Below are 20,156 nucleotides of genomic sequence, written 5' to 3' on the forward strand. Positions count from 1 at the left end.
TTGAAAATTAACTCTGATGTTTCAATAACTCTCTGTCGAATTGAGTTACGGATGACTCCTCCATCGTGAAGTCGAGTTCATCTTGAAATGATATGAAATTAAAGTCGTAGTTCGGAATTTGAATCGGCATGTGGCTTCCCGTTACCCTTTGGTCTTCTTCTCGGTTTAAAGACCTTGGATCGGAATCGAACTCAGAAATCTTCATTGACAGATAGCTTTTTCTTGACTTAAGCTATGCTGTTTGAAAATGGTTGCTTGTCACTAAGGCACGGCTAACCCAGGTCCTCTTCTCGACTTGAAAACCTCGACTGCAACCGGAAAGTAGTGCGATTGATGTGTCATCGAGCTGAATGGAGTCGAACTCGACAATTTTGATGGCAGATAATCCTTCTTTGAGTTGGATATCCTTCGTCGTGAAGTTGAAATCCAAGTAAGTAGCATTGTTCCAAGTCCAATATCCTCCGTCGTGAAGTTGAAATTGGTTCTGGAACCGGGAAATTGTTTGTTGACAACCAGCCGTCCCTTCGTTGTGAAGTTGAACTTGTGTTGTCTCGAGTCCAATATCCTTCGTTGTGAAGTTGAAATTGAATCTGAATGAAATTTTGTTGACAAGCAGCGGTCCCTTCGTCGTGAAGTTGAACTTGCGTTGTCTGGAGTCCAATATCCTTCGTTGTGAAGTTGAAATTGGCTCTTAGATTGGGAAGTTGTTGTTGACAAGCAGCGGTCCCTTCGTCGTGAAGTTGAACTTGCATTGTCTGGAGTCCAATATCCTTCGTTGTGAAGTTGAAATTGGCTCTGAGATTGGGAAGTTGTTGTTGACAAGCAGCGGTCCCTTCGTCGTGAAGTTGAACTTGCGTTGTCTAAAGTCCAATATCCTTCGTTGTGAAGTTGAAATTGGCTCTGAAATTGAGAAGTTGTTGTTGACAAGCAGCGGTCCCTTCGTCGTGAAGTTGAACTTGCGTTGTCTGGAGTCCAATATCCTTCATTGTGAAGTTGAAATTGGCTCTGAAATTGAGAAGTTGTTGTTGACAGGCAGCGGTCCCTTCGTCGTGAAGTTGAACTTGCGTTGTCTGGAGTCCAATATCCTTCGTTGTGAAGTTGAAATTGACTCTGAAATTGAGAAGTTGTTTGTTGACAACCAGCCGTCCCTTTGTTGTGAAGTTGAACTTGTGTTGCCTCGAGTGCCACGATATCCTCCTTCGTGGAGTTGAAATCGCAGATGGCCCCTTCGTTGCGAAGTTGAGCCTTGACTTGAATATCCTTCGTCGTGAAGTTGAAATCCAAGTATTGTATGTTGCGGGTGGACACAATTCCCTTCGCCGTGAAGTTGAAACCGTGGAGACCCCTTTATTGTGAAGTTTGGCTTCGAGCTAGATATCCTTCGTCGTGAAGTTGAAATCCACTCTCGAGCAAATCGTGTCGCTTTGAGTTCAATATCCTTCGCCGCGAAGTTGAAATTGACTCTAGCTAAAACCTGAAAAAGTTATGCATATATGTGATGCTATGGATGCAATGCTCTTAGGTGTGCCTAAAATGCATATGCAACATATGTTATCTTGGGGCTCTGGAGAGAAATCTCGATCTCTAGTTGCCTGTCTGGAATCTTGATTCTTGAATCTTCAAATTTTGATCCCTGATCTTGAATTCTTCAAATGTTCAAATCTGATGTGCACATTCTATTTTTGATTTGAGAAATGCTTCTCGACCATCTCAAGTATGTGCCTGAGCTGAGTGTAACGGTTCAGATGATGCTTCAAAAGAAGTTGTCTTGAAAGAGATAGAATTCGTTTCAAGGGAAACGATCTCAAAGATATCTGTTGTTTCATGAGAAACGGTCTCAAGGGAAACAAAATTATGTTTTAAGGGAAATAAATTTGAAGATTTTGTGTTTCAAGAGTAACTGTCTCAAAGGAGACAAAATTTGTTTTAGGGGAAATAAATTCAAAGGTTTTGTTTCAAGGGAAACTGTCTCAAGATAGACGAAAATTGTTTCAAGAGAAACTGTCTCAAGAGAGACAAAACTTAGTTCCAAAAGAAACTGTCTCAAGGGAGACGGAATTTGTTTCAAAGAAAACATATTCAAATATTTTGTTTTAAGGGAAACTGTCTCAAGAGAGACAAAATTTATTTCAAGGGAAACTGTCTCAGGATAGACGAAATTTGTTTCAAGAGAAACTGTCTCAAGAGAGACAAAATTTGTTTCAAGGGAAACTGTCTCAAGAGAGACAAAACTCTTCTAATGAAAACGGTCTCAAGCGAGACAAATCTTGTTTTAAGAAAAACAATCATGAGTGAAATAAATCTTCTTTCGAGTAAAACAGTCCCAAGTGAGACAAAGTCTGTTTTAAAAAAACAATCTCAAGTGAGATAATCATCTGCATTAAATGAGACTGTCTCAAGCGAGACATAATTTATATTGGAAATGTCGAATCTGAAAATGAATGTCGATCTTTCTATCTGTCGAGTTGGTTAAAGTGTAGCTTCTTGCTGCTGAGCTAAGCAACCGACATCAATCTGTAAAGGTGCTTTTGAATCGAGTATCCTTCGTCTTGAAGTCGAACTTGACTCTAAAGCTGTAAAAATTATGTACGTGGAAAGAAAATGATAGATATGACGCTCTAAAATGTATGCATAAGATGCATGTAACATGAATTGGTTATATTTTATCTCCTGAAAAAGGTCTGATAATTTATATTAGGATGTTGAATCCCCAAATATGCCTCAATATCCAAAAATGCCCCAATATTTGATGTTGAATCTTCAAAGATACCCCAAATGTTCCTCATTTCTTGCTTCATCATTGATTCTAAGCATGAGCTTTGTGTTTGAGAGTCACATGCCATTTACCAAGATCCACTCTAGAGAGACTGTCTTGTTTGAAAAAAAATGTTTTTCTTTCTCTTTTATTTTCAAAGTCATGAAAATATCAATTAAAAGAGTTTCAAAAAATGTTTAATCTCAAGTTTTAAAAATATTGCCCCTATCACGGTTTTACAATTGAGACGAATCATAAAACTAGAGTTCATCGGATATCAAAGAATTAATTACAATGTTAATCCTTCAATAAATTATAGCTATTTGACAACTACCAAGATCCAAGCTATCTTTGGGAGATAGTCAAGTAAGGAAAGGATAAAAAGTCTCAGGTTATTGTGTTTGGTCAAAGGTTTGGCATTTGATGCTCAAAGGTTTGACATTGGATGCTCAAAAGATTGATGGGGTAGCTTGCATGCTCCTCTGCTGGAAGTGTTCCCTGACTCCCAACCTTTGTTGTCACACTCGGATTGTGCGATGCCTTATCAAGAAATTTACGTGATCGCCTCAGTTGCACAATTTTTATATTCGAGCCGCCTTTTCAGGTTTTCAACTCGAACCCTCTTTTGGTTTCAAGAAGTTATTCAGGATTTACGTCTTGAACCCCCCTTTGTTATTTTTTCTACCATGCATTAATTACATTGTTTTTTTGCAAACAAAGATTAATCCTGATGGGCGGGATGAAATCTGAAGATAGTCTCTTCTGTTTAGAAATCCATGTATGATTAGAAGGGACTTTTAAGGCACGTAATGTAGGCCAAGGCTCATGGTTATGAAAGAAAAGGATAAATAGGCCCAAACAAGTGTTTCAGGGTGTTGAACCAAGGATCAATTCATTCTGATGCCTTCAATTCTGTCTTGCTCAATTTGGATCTGCTCATATGTGTTTCTCTGGATTTTCTCTGGATGTTCCATGATCTTCGAGTGAAGTGATTCGGAGATTCGGGAATGATTGTGCTTGATCAATCTCATAGTTTGAAGCTTGATGTGCCATTTGTCTTTAGGGAATCTTTGCATGTGCTTTTCGTCCCTTTTTCTTTTTGATTTTTGCTTTTTTTTCCTTTTTGTTCTTGTTTCTCTTTTTCTTTGTTTTTTGTTTTTTTGCTTCTTTTCTTTTTTGTTCTTGATTGGATCTTCGCACTTGCCATTTGGTCCACCTTTTGGTGTCTCCTTTTGATTGATGTCTTCACTCATGTGAGCAGATTTCTTCTACCTTGCCCCCCAATGTGGAGGGTGATCCTTGGTTAGGGTTGAATCAGAAGAAAAATACTACAGGCTCAAAAGGGGACACAAGGGATATATATTTTCTCCTGTTGTAAAGGGATAAAGAAAGAAAGCCGTTCATCATTTCATATATGGAAGTCCTCACAGAAGAGGTATCCACAGGGGGATAGATTTTCAGGATTAATTTTCTTCACATGAAAACAGTGTAGTTAATGCGTGATAGAATTATTTCGAATGGATTATTTTTTTTGCTCCTTGCTCCCAACATATCTCAATGTTCAGTCTCCCGGTGAGATGCCCCAAATTGTGTCTTAGAAGAATGCTCATGTTCAAATGAACAACTCAATGCCTTGGGTATTAAAATGTCAATTTTGAGTCTAAAAAGATAATGGTGTGACTTTATTTGACTAAAAGAAAGGTATGGGTGTATCAAAAAGATAAAGACAATGTTCAAGAATTTCAAAGGGAAGTTATGTCAAAATTTGGTCTTTTTGGTAATGATCAAGGTATTTCATTTTGGGGTTTGAGACATGATAAGAAAGGTCTAATCTTGTCATATGTCAAAAATCTATAATTCTTGAAGAGTTAAAAGAATCCTTAATTCATTTAATATTCGAAGAACTAAAGATTAAAATTTGTTCAATTGCTCCACCTTAGAAAGTAGCATAAATTCAATCGTTTAAAAGATTAAGCAAACATGAAATATCAGTGACGTGTTCAAACAAAACAATCCTCTAGGTGCAAATGGTATATGCCATGCCCCCTTCTTCGGCTGTCAATACCCCTGAATCCATCAGGTTTTGGATCTTGCGCTTCAGCGCCTTATAGTTCTCAGATGAATGTTTGGAGCTTCTTATGTGGTAACAGTTAACAGCTTCAACATTGTAGTCCTTAGGATATGAGGATTCTTTTCTTAGATCATCCTAGCCGGCTTTGTCCTATCATCAGCTGATTAGGCTCTTTAATGTTACAATCTTGCTTCCATGTGGTTAAATTCGCTTCATCGAGTCCTTCACGACTTAATTTCATGTTTGTGAAAATGCTTAAAATGTAGATGAAAATGCAAAAAGGCAAAAATGCAAAATGCAAGAATGCACGAAATGTTCGAGGCATTGATCCAGAAAAGTGTCCATTATTATAAATAATCCTTATTCAGACAAAAATGTTTTATCTTGTAAGAGATATAAAAACAATAAAAGGTATGTTCGGGCTAAATCTTCTAGACATCCATCCGAGATACTTTCTTCCATGACTCGACTGCTTCTTTGATCATCTTCTTATAACTGTCACCGTGATACATAAACTCTGATATAGATAATCCATATGTTGTTGGGACAAACTGATGTGCCCCCATACTGTCTAAGTGCCAACAACAGAGCATACCCAACTGCACCTCAAAGTCCAAATAGGGTCATAGTGTCAGAAATCCCACACTTGAAAAGAACATCACTGAGGAACAACCAGGGGGCTCTCCAGGTAATATCCCGGTCCTGAAAATGAGTGAAGACTTTCATCCATTTTCTCTTTTGAAGCGCCTTCATGTCATGTCATGGTGATGAACTCTCTCAAAGGTGAATACGTAGTGATAAATCTACAGTAGGCAACCCCATTAGTCTTTCAGAAGTGGATGTGAATCCAGAAGTGGATGTGAATCCAGACTTGAAGGAACTGAACACATCCAATGAATCTACCTCCACCAGCTCTTCGGTAATGGTTGAGAGACCAAAAGGTCTCGGCTGAGATGGTCGGTGCTGGGTTGACTCGTTTCGAAAGTTGCTCAAACAGTTCCACCACGGCTGCGTCAATGCATCCCAAAACCTTTGGAAAGATGATCAAGCCATCCAGACCTAGTGCAAAAAGGTCTATAGTCTTCCATTCATCACGGTGGTCCTTCATTAGTTCCCTTATGTGGATCCACTCAATTCCTTGCCCGTTACCTTTGTTTCGGAGTCGGTCAGTCACCCATTTTTCATCAACTCCTGCAATCTTAGCCAGTCCGTTCTTGAAAGGCTGACTCTTGATGTGTTTGATGTAGGCTCGCTCCAGTTTAATGCTTTCACAGTGCAATAGTGTAGTATACTCCTCGATGGTAGGTACCATGTCCTCCTGGTTAAAAGTGAAGCAACTGTATCCCAGGTTCAAAAATTGAACCAAGACTCTGATTAAGGGCTCATCGGTCTTAACATGAAGCAAAAATACAATGTCACCATACCGCTGACTGAGCTTCTATTTCCGATCATTCTTCCAACTATCTCAGATGTCTCGAAGTTCTTGCACATTATTCTGTTTTAGGTTGATAGAGGCGTAGCTAACCAGCACTGACACATAGCTTCCTTGAAGACTGTCTCCCTTTTCCTTCTGAGTCTTCTCGGACCATAGTCGTACCTCGGGGTTTTTAATCTCTTGTATTACAACACCTTTGTCCATGGATTCAGATTATTCGAGTTTTAACAAACACGTTTTAGTGGATCAATGACCTCTTTTATGATGCAAGTGATGAAAATAAAATAAAAGAAAGATGAAAAGAGTTAGTGAGGTGAAAAAAAAAATAAAAAACGATCATAAAAATGAAAGTCCTACCCCACATGATATCTACCCCACATGCTTATTATTCCTACCCGGACATGATCTCTATCCCGCATGCTACTTTCAAACAAATCCTAACCGCATATTTGTCTAGTTCGCATGCTTTGAACAGAAACTAAAGTAGGAAACAAAGCAGCCTAGGGTTTGGAATGAGATTTTGGGGTGGGCTCTAATTCTCCATGGTCTCCCGGTTTAGGTGCTAAAAAATGGTACCCGAGTTCCCCTTGCTGGTGCCCCCTTGGGCTTGCCAGACCCTTAGTCCTAAACCCATCACAGGCTTGTGTGGACTAAGTTAAACTCGAGAGGAAACATTCCCTTATGCCCATACGGAGAATAAATTCACACGAAGGCATAAGGTATATGAATCCCGAAGGTTACTTGCTAGGCCCATACGGAGAATAAATTCACACGAAGGCGTCGCTTTCACCCCCACTTAGATAGGGTTCAGAGCTCAGGTATAGAGCCTTTAGATGAAAAATCTTTAAGGGCTGAAATCATTAAAAAACGGTCAGTACAACTATTTACTTCGAAAATATAATCAAAAGTAAGCAATAAGGATCGAAATGTTACCTTAAAATTTAAACTTACCCTTTTCATTAAAAAACAACTGGAAATTACCTTAGCCTGACTCACTTACAGTCCCCAGCGGAGTCGCCAAGCTGTCGCAACCGTCTTTCGGTTGGGCCCCGGAATTGGGCTTCAATTTGAAAAATGTGGATTGGAGTCGCCACTGATCATTTATTTAAAAATAAATGGGTTGATCGGATACCCTATTTCTTACCTGATCTGCGTCTTACCAGAAATATGTCGGGTTCGGGAGTCGGTTACGGTCAAGGAAGGATTAGCACCCTTGAACCGCCCTTTCGGTACTACGTAATTTCCAGTTGTCTTAATTAAGAAAAATAACAAGTTAAATTAAAAGGTAAAGTTTCGATCCTAATTACTTACCCTTGATTGATTTGAAAAAAAATCGAGAAATGTGTTAGATAAACAAGGTAAAGAAAACAAATAAGATACAAGGGAAAAATAAAATAAATAAAATAAGTAAGTAAGATAAGAAAAAATAGTAAAGTAATAATTATATAGTAATATTTGAAAAAAGGAAAAAATATAAATATATATATATCAAAGCATTAATAAATAAATAAGCTATATATGTACATCAAATACTTAAAAAATAGAAAAGCTACCCTCCCAATTCACCGAAAATGGGGGGCTCTAGTAAGAAATAAGACAAAAATGGGCCCTCTAGGTTAGTAGTATATATAATGTTTAATAATGATAATGATAAAGACACAAGATTTTTAAAAAAAATAATATAATAATAATGAATAAAAAAAACGAAAATAATAAAAAAAATAATATAAATATATAAAATTATAAGATATATTACATAAATAAAGAAATAATCAAATAAAAATAATTAAGAATATATATATTTAATAATATGTATATAAATAACTATTAAAAGTATAAAAAATATATGACTAGATAAAGATAATTTAATATATATAGTAATATTAGACTTATAAGTAAAATATTAAAGAAATATATATATAATAATAATAATAAAATATAGTAAAAATCAAATGAAAATAATTTAATATATATATATACATATAATAATAATAACATGAATAATAAAAATAAATGAATAAAATATCCATATAATAAATAAAGGGACTAATATAGATTTTTAAAAAGCTCTTTCCCTCCTTTAACCGAAAATCAAACCGGTTTTTAAAAATAAGCCTCGGGGTAGATCTAGGTTCGAAACTTCGAAACCCCACCCATTTTGGTCATCGGAGCAACCCACGTTTTGGGTTATTCGAACCAAATCTCAAGAAAAATAGCGTGCACATGCAAAAGAAAGAAAAAAGAAAATGCTACCTTTTATTTCCTTTTCGAATCCTTTACAATAGCTTTGCCTTTGTATCTTCCCGTGCTTTCCTCTATGTTTTGTGTATAAATCGTGTCTTACAATGGTGAGTTACAATGGCTATTTATAGTGCTTGTGGATCCTATCTTTAGGAATTTAAATAATAGTAGAACTCTATCCTATTTTTAGGAGTTTGAATCCTAGCAAAATTTTATCCTATTTTTAGGAGTTTGAATCCTAAAATTCTATCCTATTTTTAGGAGTTTGAATCCTAGTAGGACGAAAAATGTGTGTTGACAAATATATTAGTGTATCCTTAAATTATGACCTTAGTAGTTAAACTTTTGAATGTTCAAATTTTAACTCAAATTATGTCTTTCATTCTAAATTAATTCTTAAACTTTTGAATGTTTCCATTTCACCTTAATCTAATTATCATAATTTACGTTTTGCATAATATCAATAATATATATTAACTAATTAAAATAATACCAACAATTTTATTAGTTTTAATTTACTTATCAATAATCAAATTAGTCGAGTTATGATTTTAGAGACTGATTTATGAATATTTCAATATCTAAATTATCACTATCAACCATATACAATAACTCAATATCAATACTCTGTGATATTGTTATCCTCATCGTATTTGCATTGTACTATATTTCATTGACACAACCCATTGAATTGCACAAAAGGAACTTAATCTAATGGAATTTTCTTAAACCAAAATTCATTAATGTCCCCTTTTATCAATTTGTTGCCTCTTGTATATGAGATGTGTGATGGAGAACTTGGGTTATGGCTGCAAAATCGAAGAGGATGATTCAAGGGGCTCATGCACTACACAGTTTGATGAAACTGCGACGGGGTTTTCCTCTAACTTCAGCATGAGGCTCCACAAGATCTCTGTCAACAGTTTCTTGAACTCATCTTCTTTAACCATCTTTCCGTCATCCGCATGTGCCGTTCTGAAAACATCAGCGACAACATCGTCGATCTGGTGAATTTCAAGGACTTTAGTAAGTGGAACGAAACAGGGGAAATCAAGGCCGAAATTGCATGTGCGTGATATGCCATTGAGATACCTGTTCGACCGCACCGATAGGAGGTAGACCGGCAGATGGAGCCACTTCATCTAGCACAACGCGTAAACAGTCGGTCGATATTTTCCCATGGCGATCTCTGGGAACGTTTTGTAAAGCTGCATTCAGTGACTGCATTTGAAAAGTGGAAGCATTGATTAGTAAAGACCAAACATTCATGGAGTGGGACAACAAGGACACATACCCTGTCAAGTTCAAACTTGTTGGATAGAAATCTCTTGATGCCACTACCATCAAAAGTGTTTTCACTATGGGCAACAATCACAGGCTGCTCCCTTAGATTTTGAGCCACATGCTTCGCCACTTTTTTAAGTTCTTCCAAGAACGTTATTTTAGAGACAGGCACGCCTTCGTCATAGCCATCCCATGATTTTAAAGCTGGTTCCACTATGTTGCTCATAACCTACATCACCATCACAAGCCAAAAACGAAAGGTTGAGATTTCAGTTTTACATAATATTAAAATTAACCATTAACATTGGTCTGAATTATCATTTTGACTCATATTTTTTTAGAGCGTTTTAACCTTCAATGTTTTATTTTTTTATTTATCAAAATCACTCATTTTGAATGAAAAAGTTAATTAACCATCGATGTATGTTATTAATACGATATTTTTACATGTATTAAATTATTGATATATTATATATCATGTTATTTAATATATTATATATCACGTTATTTAAGATAATGATATGATATGTGTTATATCATTCATGACAATAATATGATATGTACTACATTATCTAAGATGATATCACTCAAAATAATGTGACAAGTGATATATTAATAACTAAACGCATGTAAAAATATCACATCAATAACGTATAATGGACTAATAATTTTTATCTAGTTTATGTTATTATGTTATTTTAATCAAAAATTGAAGTGTTGAAAGATTAAAATGTTCGGAAAAAATTGAAACTAAAGTAATCATTTAAATAAACATAAGAGGTTAAATAAAAATTAAGACTTTCGATTTTCCCTGCATTTCCTTAATGTTACCGAGATGTAGATAGGGAAAGTAAATCACCCATGAATCGGAACAAGGGGGCATTCCATGATCAACCGTAAGTTTCCCAAAAGCCTTAACAATGCAGTCGAGCAACGACGCATCATCCGAGCACCCTATCTGTGAAAATACAGACAACATCTCTTCATCATAACTCGGACCATCGATGAATTCCAACAGATCTTCTCCTTCAATACGAAGAATCACAACAGGGTCTCGCTTCAAACCCGCGGCCATACCTAGTAGAATATCTGAAAGAACCTCTTTAAACTCTGTCTTACTCACTTTTTCTTGTTGTCCATGGGTGAATTCGTTCAAAACCTGAACAAAAAAAAGGAGTTGTTGAGGGGGGAAATGGGAAAAATAATACTACAAGGCGACGATTGTTGGGGACAAACCTCAGAGTAGATATTATCGGAAACAGGAGAAGAACCCTGAACAGGCAAGCCAAGAGCAGCACCGATATCGGCAACGGCAGGCTTTAATTCCTTTACGGAGAGCTGACCATCGTTGTCCTTATCGAGCTCCTTGAATTTATGATCCACGAAGCTACTAAACACCTCGTCGTTCTCAACTAATTCCATTATACTCGAACCGTCTAGTACCTGCTGATCACTTTTCTCCTTTACGGAGGTTCCTGTTGTTGCTGTACTCGTCTCCATTAATTTCTTTGAACTCACTGACTGAGACCGTGGTTTTCTTTTGCGAATCCCGTGAGTTGAACACGAGTTAAAAAGAGGCGAGCATGTTCAGATTTTGGACTTTTGGTGAAGGTGAGTCTCCCCTTTGGCTCAGACACGTACTGAGTTTTTTTTTTTTGATTTTTTTTTTTGTGTTGGGGGAGGGGGTGTTTCTTTTGTGTCGTAACGCCGTCTTCTTTGGACTTAAAGCTATTATTGTCGGTAAAAATATATATATTACTTAAATAATATAAATAAAATTAAATGTAACAACTAATATAATATTATTTAAAATAAAATATACAAATAGTCTTCTAATAATATGAGGTTATTTTGTTGAATTTTTTATTATTAAAAATTATAAAATTGTTTCAACTAAATGATATTATTTTATTAAGTCTCTCGATTAATAAAGATTATCCCATAATTAATCGATTGTTTATATGTTTTAAATATGCCCTTTTTTATTTAACAACTTAAGGTCATGTAAGCTTGGCATTAATTTATTGATTGAGATATAATAAAATTATATTTTATTAATTTCTACTAGCACCGTTATTGCTTTCAAACACTGACTCGACGACATAATGTTTCAAGCATTAGCTCGACGACATTAAATAAACGGAGAATTCATCCAAAAATAAAACTCAAATAGTTTCAGGATTAAATTTTATCATATTGCAATTAACAAGCTAAAGCCTAACTTAAACGGTCGTCGATCTTTTAACAAAAATGAACGAGTATGGAATATAAAATAATCGAGTAACTATTTTGTAACTTTTAATAGTCGAAGAATTTAATAAAATAAATCTTATAATTAAAAAACTATTCTCTATAACTTTTAATAATTAAAATACTCAATAAAAAATCCTAAATTGAAGAATTATTTATATAATTTACTTTATTATTTAATTAATAAAACAAATGTGTAAATATTTCTTTGTATTAGAATTTAAAACGTGTATCCGAAATATAAATAGAGAGTGAAATTTAATGCCTGAACAATTTTATGTGTAGGAAAAAATTATTGAGGAGAAGATTAGTTAGAAACCAAACACATCCCTAGCAAAAGGATGGACCGGCGACCACTAATCAATTTGTGGCTAAGACACGTGGGGCGGTTAGGAAGCTTCCAAAAACAAAAATACACCAGGATAGATATATGTAACCGACACCTAAATTTTGTGGTCGGTTCAGCAGTATATATTATAAAATTTTGTATGATTTTTATTTTTTTAAATTATTAATAATATACATATTTTACATATGTAATTGTATAAACTCACAATCTTAAAGGATAATACTATTTTTGTATAACAAGATTGATGCAGAAAGGATTCCCATGGAAGGTGATTGGGGCTTTAATTCACATTTGTTGATATCACATCAACTGAAGGTTAGGGAAGATCCCCTGATTCTACGTTATTGAATTTGGATTGTTGGGCGGTCGGATTCATGTATGTGAAAATCGAAAATTTCATTTGGCGTACGATTCAAAGACCATGGCCTTAGGTTACAATGGGATCATGTACAGGTCCAATATGTCACATCTATTTAATACAATCATATTTAACCATCAAGCTGCTTTTCAAACGCCAAAATTAGATTGGTAAATAATTTATATTTGAAAAGGATTTATATATAACTAATTAATAGTTAAAATTTATATAAAATCATAAAAGCTTATTAATAGACTCAGAACGCTTATAGGAATAACAAATATGTTTCATTTATTGATAGTGATTTTTTTAGTGGAGAATTATAATTGACCGTGATATTATAATTGATCGATGTTAAGATCTTTTATCTTCATAAAAAAATAGAAAAGATATGTGTGAAGAAAAAGATTTCAAATCCTTCTATCGATTTTAGACAAGATATTTTATAGTAATAGTTGTACTAATGTGAGATATATGATCATTATAGTTATTCATAAGTTGGAAGAATCACTAGATATGATAACTTAAAAGTAGATTTCGATTACAGTAAATCACGTTGTGCCTATAAAAAATCATATCAAGATTGTGTCCTCTCTAGTTTTTATTCTCGACAGAGGAAAAGTCTTTTGATTTTTTTTAATTTTGAAGACTTTGATGTATTTATATATTGGAAAGATTTGTTTAAAATTTTTTTGATGTGCAGATATCAAATTTACAGAAAACTTTTGAAGAGGTATAAAAAATAATAATAATAGTTATTATCTAAAAATAAATTTTTTTTTGTTTGTTTTTACTCACAAAGTTAACACTAGAAGTTTATAATATTAAGTTAAAAGAGAATTTATAATAAGTATTGTTCATCTTATGAACATCTTTGTAAAGGAAGTGCTCGCCGCACCTAAAATAAAAAGTCCATTACTTTCCTTTTCCATTTATAAATGCTCCATCGTCGTCCCATAACTTGGCCGGTGACGGGTGGACTTGTCGACCGGCCAAATATGATTAGTCTCACTGTCACTATCATTACTACGTGGCAATAATAGAGTGGATACAAAGATAGACCTAAAGGTGCGAGTCCTCTCTAAAAATTTTATATATTTTAACTTTATTATTTTATAATATGTTTATAACACTTTAAATTTTATAAATTTATTTTTATAACATAAAATTATATGTCCATTCTTATGTAAATGACATTTTGGATACTAAACTATCCTTGACCACTAATTTTAGCTTCCTGACAGTTAACTGTGAAACTATTAATGCTGGTACAGAACCTACCATGGAAGTTGTTTCAAAAGTTTTAGGATGGTTGCAACTCCCTCAAGATGATTCTTTGAGAAGCAAACTTGTTGAGAACCTTGAAGTTACTGTTGATCCATCAAGGTACTCTAGCCTTGGTTCACTTCTAGATGGATTTGGCGAATATGATCCTTGTGCTTTTTATTACTTGAGGTAAGTAATGCTCGACTGTAACTTTCCTGTTCTTTGTGCTCATGATTTGGAAATAGAGGTTATATTATCCAATGCTTGTGTTACCCTTTTGTAGGAACCTGCTTCTTTTGGGATTGTTCCATGCGTATCTTTCAAAAAAAGTCCTATTGTTGTAGATGCAAGAGAGTTTCAAATTAATACAGCGGAGGTATGTGAATCTATCTCCTCTAGTGCAATATCATAAAAATTTCCATTTCTTTAAGGGAGTTCATCTTTGCCTGCATTGAAACTAACTGCTTCCTTATGAGAGTGCATTGATTGGAAGCATTTTATGCCTTGTAGTTCACTGAGAATATGAATGCTTGGTCTTTATAGTTTCCTTTGGTGATCTATGTAGAAATTTGACTTTATAACAACTGGAATTTAATTAACCTGAGAAAGTTTCTGTTTCCCCCCTTTCTTATTTTCTTCTCCCCTTCCCCATGAATTTTATCATTTTTTCCACATTCCTATGTAGTATATTACGTTTATTAGTTGCAAATGTACAAAAAAATTGAATGAAATGTCAAAATTTTATAGATTTCAACGAATATTATACTGTTTGGTTAATTTGAGTAAACTATATTAAACTTCAGTTACTAGTCTCACATTACTAATTTCTGTGGACAACTTGGTAAGGTATATCTCTTTACTATATTGACAGGTCTCAAGCATCGGCTTGCTGCTGGTAATGTGATCTCCTTTTCTTTTCTTTTATTATCTACTCTGGGATTTACCATGAATTTTAAATAAATCCTTGATTTGTAAGACTGCTGGAACCATGAGAGTCTTTTAGCAGAAGACTATTGATGCAAGGGGAAAAATGCGTGGGAGAAGCAGTTGGCTGTTAAGAGCAGTTGAGAGAGTCAGTTCATCAGTTAATAATCAGTTGCAATTCCAGTTGTAAATAGTTGAAAGTTGTTAGGAGGGTTTAAATACAGCAATTGTAAATTGAGAAGCTATGTTGAATAATACCATTTTCATTCTAGGAATTTTCTTTTCTCTCTAAAAACCTCCATTAGTGGCACTGTTCTGGAGCTGTTCTCTCTTCTGCATCCCTACAACACTAATTTCATCTCTGTTAGGCTCTTGTCATATATCTTCAACTATTTACAATTGAAATTGGAACTTTTTATTAACCGATGAACTGACTCTCAACTGCTCTTAACAGCCGACTGCTTCTCTCGCCGCCTTGCGCATTCTTTCCCGCCGTTGAGTATTTTGTTTTTCAGATTAGGATGGATTATTCCTCGTGATACTGAAAACCGGGAGAGTGGAATGCTTCCCAAATGCGATTGGGAAAAGGAATCTCCGATCAGCAACGTATCATTCGAACTGGAAATCTCTCTTTGCATTAAGGGTAGAATCTTCAGAACTGATGACATGCAAGCAACCTTGTAAGAATCAGTTGTCTTTCCAGTTTCCACAAACATAAGCTGATGACTTCTACTTTCATGGCCCTTTCTACCGACTAGATTGATGAGTTGTCGATGGGAAGATTAAACAGAGAGTCTTATCCAATGATCATTTTGTAACTTATGAAGTTAAGAACATGGATAAAAAAGCTTGAAATGCAAGAAATTTATTTCTTTTCCCTGAAATAATGTACAGTGTTTATATACTTCAGGATTCTGATAATTGGAGTAAACATGGGCAAACTCAAGAACCAATATATGAGAGAGTTATGTAGGATTCAAAAACAAAGAATTTCAATATCATTATTTTACAAAATCTTGTTGGGAGAAAGCATATATATATAATCTATCTCTTCCCGCACTTTCATTTCAATTTTTCATTAGCTGGTACCTACAGTCACAAAGTCTCCTATCCTACAATGGAAACAAAAATCATCAATTTCCGGCTAAATAAAGTCTTGTTCCTTTCAGAAAGCATGCAACCGAGAAGTGAGATGAACAAATGCATCTTCGTCGCACGGAATTGTGAGGCCGCCCATCGGATGATTAAACCCAAACTCTTCCTCGGACCGGCTAAGCAAAACCATGAAAGAAGGGTGTTTCAAGTATGAAATGGGAACTACAAATCTTGTCTTCTCGATTTCTCCCACATAGACTGCAATATGCCCTTTTGGGACATCTCTCTGGTTCTTGGACTGCAGTTTGAGAACTTGCTTAGCATGATGAATCATAGAAGGTAAACGAATACCCATATCCGATACTTAAATGAAGAAAAATAAAAAAAGGTTGAGCTTGTTGATGATGAAATTGGGTTTTGGTTGATGGATGCTTAAATGATCTAGTTTTACAGGTTGAAGGTGTTTTGCTTGGTGTTTGCATTTATAAGCAGTTTGGTCTTTGAACATATCAGATTGGCATGCAATTCATTGGTATTGGAACTGAAATATGACCCACATGGCCACATCCGACACCTCTTTTTTTTTTTTTAAGTGTCACACTTGATTGACTCAAATATATCCCCTCTCTTTCAACCATTTACTATTACCTTAAACAAAAAGAAAACATTTATTATCTATAATAGTTATAAAAGACAGTCCTCAGTGCAGATGCATCCCATAACAAAGCAGCAAATGCATGTGATGATGAGTTTCCGGATGAAGATAAAACCATGTTCATGAGTCTTCCATTGCTATGTATCTCCATAATCATAGTATAGATTTAATCAACAGATCATAGTACATATTTGACACTGTTGGGCTATAAGTAGTTCACTCCCTTTTATTTGGGTAGAGAATTATAACCGGTGAAGGAAAGATCATGACCAATATCAAAGTCTTTTGTAACCATAAAGAGGTAGAGGAGGGGTTAATATAGAGAGGGTCTAGTCCCTTCTCTCAGTATTAATTGAAAGGTTTTATAATGACATTTAGTGTTGGTGTCAGATGTAAGGTCATGATGGCTATTTATAGATAGAGAAGATAGATGAATCCTATTGATGTCATCAACTATCAATAAATTTTGGTTTTAACAATCACGCATGACTTGTCAGAGATCATGTCAAAGAGTCGTAACTTCTTAAGAAGTACAAGGATCTAGAGACCTTATGTCCGGAGATGCTCTCCAGAGACCTTACACGCGGAGATGTTTTTCGGAGGCCTAGATATATGGAAATGGTACAAGTACCAACAATTTATGACTTAACCAACTACAATTTGGTTTAATGATATAAACATTAAGTTTATTAAGTAAAATCAAAGATTTGAATCTTTGACATTGTGAAAAAATAAATAAATTGAGAGAATCATCTTATAATAATTCTTTGTGATAATCAATACATATTACTCAATTAATTAAATTTAATATTTGAAGAAGTAAAAAGTTCAATGATCATTCATGATTAAAGGATATAATTGAGGGAATGCCTTGTAAGATTTATTATTCATAGCTACTAAATGATTGGAGTGATAATCAGACGTGGAAGTTTCCATTTTTTTCTGCGATATTATCTGGTAATGCACATGGAGTGATTGACCAAATCTCACGCTGCTAATCTACATGCAGTGCTTATTTAATAATGTAAACTATACTAATGGTTATTTTAAGGTAATCACCAAATTTTCAAAACTTGCGTTATAATGATTAAAATTTTGATTCGTTTTTATTATGGTCATTACTGATAAAAAAATTAATGTGATATATTAAAATCTTTAAGAACCGTAAGCTTCTTCTTCTAAATTGACAATTATCACTCTTGCTTTCATCATTTTTTTTTCGGCATTCTTCCAATCATTGTCTACACTCACAACCACCAATAACATCATACAATAAACAATAGCACGAACAAAACGAAGGAGTAAAGAAAAAGAAGAGAAAATGAAAATTACTCATCTCAACCTTAACAAGTTTTTGATGAATAAAGTAGTTGCCGATCAATCCAACTGTACGAAGGCTTCATTTGGCTAGAAGAATAATGTAGTTTGATTTCAAGCTGAATTGGCAGTTGACAGTGGTGGATCGAAATGTTTTATCTTTTATTTTCGATTGAGATTTTAGGAGGTTGAAAGGTTTTTCGAGATGAATTTGAATTGAAGGGAAAAAAGAGAAGAAGAAGAAGAAGAGTAGTTTAATGATCTTTTCGATAAGAGAAATCAATGAACAAAAGCAAAAATGAGAGGAGCAACGATTTCCGATTTGGAAGAAGCTTATGATTTTTTAACGTGTTACATTAATTTTCTAAAAACAATGATTATAATGAAAGCAAATTAAAAATTTAATGACAATAATATAAGTTATAAAAATTTAATAGCCAAAACGTGTAATTTATCTTCTTCAATTTTTTTATGAAAGAAAATTGCAGATTTGTAGCAAGTTCCAACCTACCAAGTTGAAGGATAATTGGATCTAGAGCAACTGTATTGAGAACATGAGCAAGATAGATTAGGGAATCTCTCTTTCTATGGGAAAGGATGTGCGCAACCGTTTGCTACATGTGCCTGATACCTTATTTTAATTTACAAATGTTTTTTAATCAAAATATTAGTATTTGAATTGGAGTAATATTTAAATTAAATAATGGTTTTAAAGCGTTTATGTCATGCTCTTTAAGTTGTATTCACACCTACCATGTATCTTATGCTATACAACTACCGGCTATAATGAACCCCAAAAACTGTTTGTTTTAGAAAATTTTCGTTAGGTCCACCTGAAAATTTTCATTTCATCTTATTATATCCCTTGTGCATCTCAAATCCCTACTTCAACCTTCTTTCCTCTTTAACATAGAACCTCAACATCGACCAACGATCATTCCACCACCGGTTATAGATTTTCACCAGGGTTTCAAATCACGGTGGCGGTCGTGTTTTCGGTTATTTCGGATTTACCGTGATTGCGGTCGTCGCGGACGCTATTGCGGCCGTCGCGGGTAACTCGGGCAGCGACGAAACTGCTATATCGCGGACGAAATCTCGATCACGGACCGTTTTTTGAAACCCTGATCTTCACTTAAATTAGAAAGGGGTGAACCATTTATAATCGTCGTAACCTATTTGTTCTCATCGACAATATTGGTGTGGTGAGTGTGTACAACACTCCAAACCGAAAAAATCAGTCATGATGAATCCTTCAAACCAACCATTTCCCGAAATTGTTTGTTCTGACAGACTGCATCGAAATGACTGCAACCCAACATATATACTACGAATCCTTCCTAGCTTTTTATAGCATATTTGATCATCCTTGTAACATTTTCCCTACTAGAATATCAACAGAACTTTGATCACGATGAACAAACCCATGATCTGCACAGTTAACCGTGAATCTCACATACACAATCCCTAACCTTCAACACTAAAGGACCTCATTAACAAGGGCAAATTGTTTCTTACCCTAATGCTCGAATGACCGAGATGCCTCCTTAAATTTCTTGGGAAACATAGGAGGCACAGTTCAACAACAAGAGCACAATGTACGATGAAGAGAAGGACCCTGACGCAGCTGGTTCTTTCCCATCCGAGTTATGCTACACCTCCACCCTTCATGTGGACAACAATGGAAACATGTGATCTCCACCCAATGTAATCAGTTCCTACAATTTGTGTGTGGTACAGGACAACAAGACGAGTTATATATGACATGGGACGGTATACTCGTCATAAGAGACATTGACCGACATTGAGTTAACAATTGTCACACAGTAATGTGGTAAGTCTTACACAATTACGCAAAAAAATTCTTCATTTATAAGAATACTTTGTAACATGGTAAGTGTTCCCCGTCATACATGAACATCAGATTTCTTATTCTTCCACGGGGACATTAGAATCGTTTGAAGGTACGTTCCTCACATATCTTCTTATTACTTCTTTGGATGCTTTATATCCTCTGTCATGTTACCGTGACGTTGAGATGCCTCCACTTTGTTGTCATAATATGGATGCCTTCTCTTTGATCAAATGCATTGAGAAACTTCCGCATTAACTGACTAGATGAGTCAAGATGGCTATGTTATCTATTGATAACAAGA

General features: G+C 34.9%; 2 protein-coding genes and 1 long non-coding RNA gene across 3 annotated transcripts; 1 reads left to right on the forward strand and 2 right to left on the reverse strand.

Moving 5' to 3' along the window:
- Positions 1-9,294: 9,294 nt before the first annotated feature.
- LOC120179270 lies at positions 9,295-11,342 on the reverse strand. The gene is made up of 5 exons (XM_039184910.1): positions 11,023-11,342; positions 10,646-10,945; positions 9,797-10,015; positions 9,595-9,723; positions 9,295-9,506 (listed from the first exon to the last, which is right to left on the reverse strand). The coding sequence occupies exons 1-5, from the start codon at positions 11,284-11,286 to the stop codon at positions 9,306-9,308; spliced, it is 1,113 nt and encodes a 370-aa protein (XP_039040841.1). The 5' UTR covers positions 11,287-11,342; the 3' UTR covers positions 9,295-9,305.
- Positions 11,343-13,979: 2,637 nt separating this feature from the next.
- On the forward strand, positions 13,980-15,221 carry LOC120179253. Its single transcript, XR_005521604.1, has 3 exons — positions 13,980-14,198; positions 14,293-14,385; positions 14,856-15,221. It is a non-coding gene; the product is annotated as an uncharacterized LOC120179253 (long non-coding RNA).
- An 862-nt stretch (positions 15,222-16,083) lies between these two features.
- On the reverse strand, positions 16,084-16,443 carry LOC120179397 (auxin-responsive protein SAUR23-like). The gene has a single exon (XM_039185000.1). The coding sequence runs from the start codon at positions 16,381-16,383 to the stop codon at positions 16,099-16,101; it is 285 nt and encodes a 94-aa protein (XP_039040931.1). The 5' UTR covers positions 16,384-16,443; the 3' UTR covers positions 16,084-16,098.
- Positions 16,444-20,156: the final 3,713 nt, after the last annotated feature.

Source organism: Hibiscus syriacus, unplaced genomic scaffold, assembly GCF_006381635.1.
Source record: "Hibiscus syriacus cultivar Baekdansim isolate YM2019G1 unplaced genomic scaffold, ASM638163v2 tig00112411_pilon, whole genome shotgun sequence".
Classification (NCBI taxonomy): Eukaryota; Viridiplantae; Streptophyta; class Magnoliopsida; order Malvales; family Malvaceae; genus Hibiscus; species Hibiscus syriacus.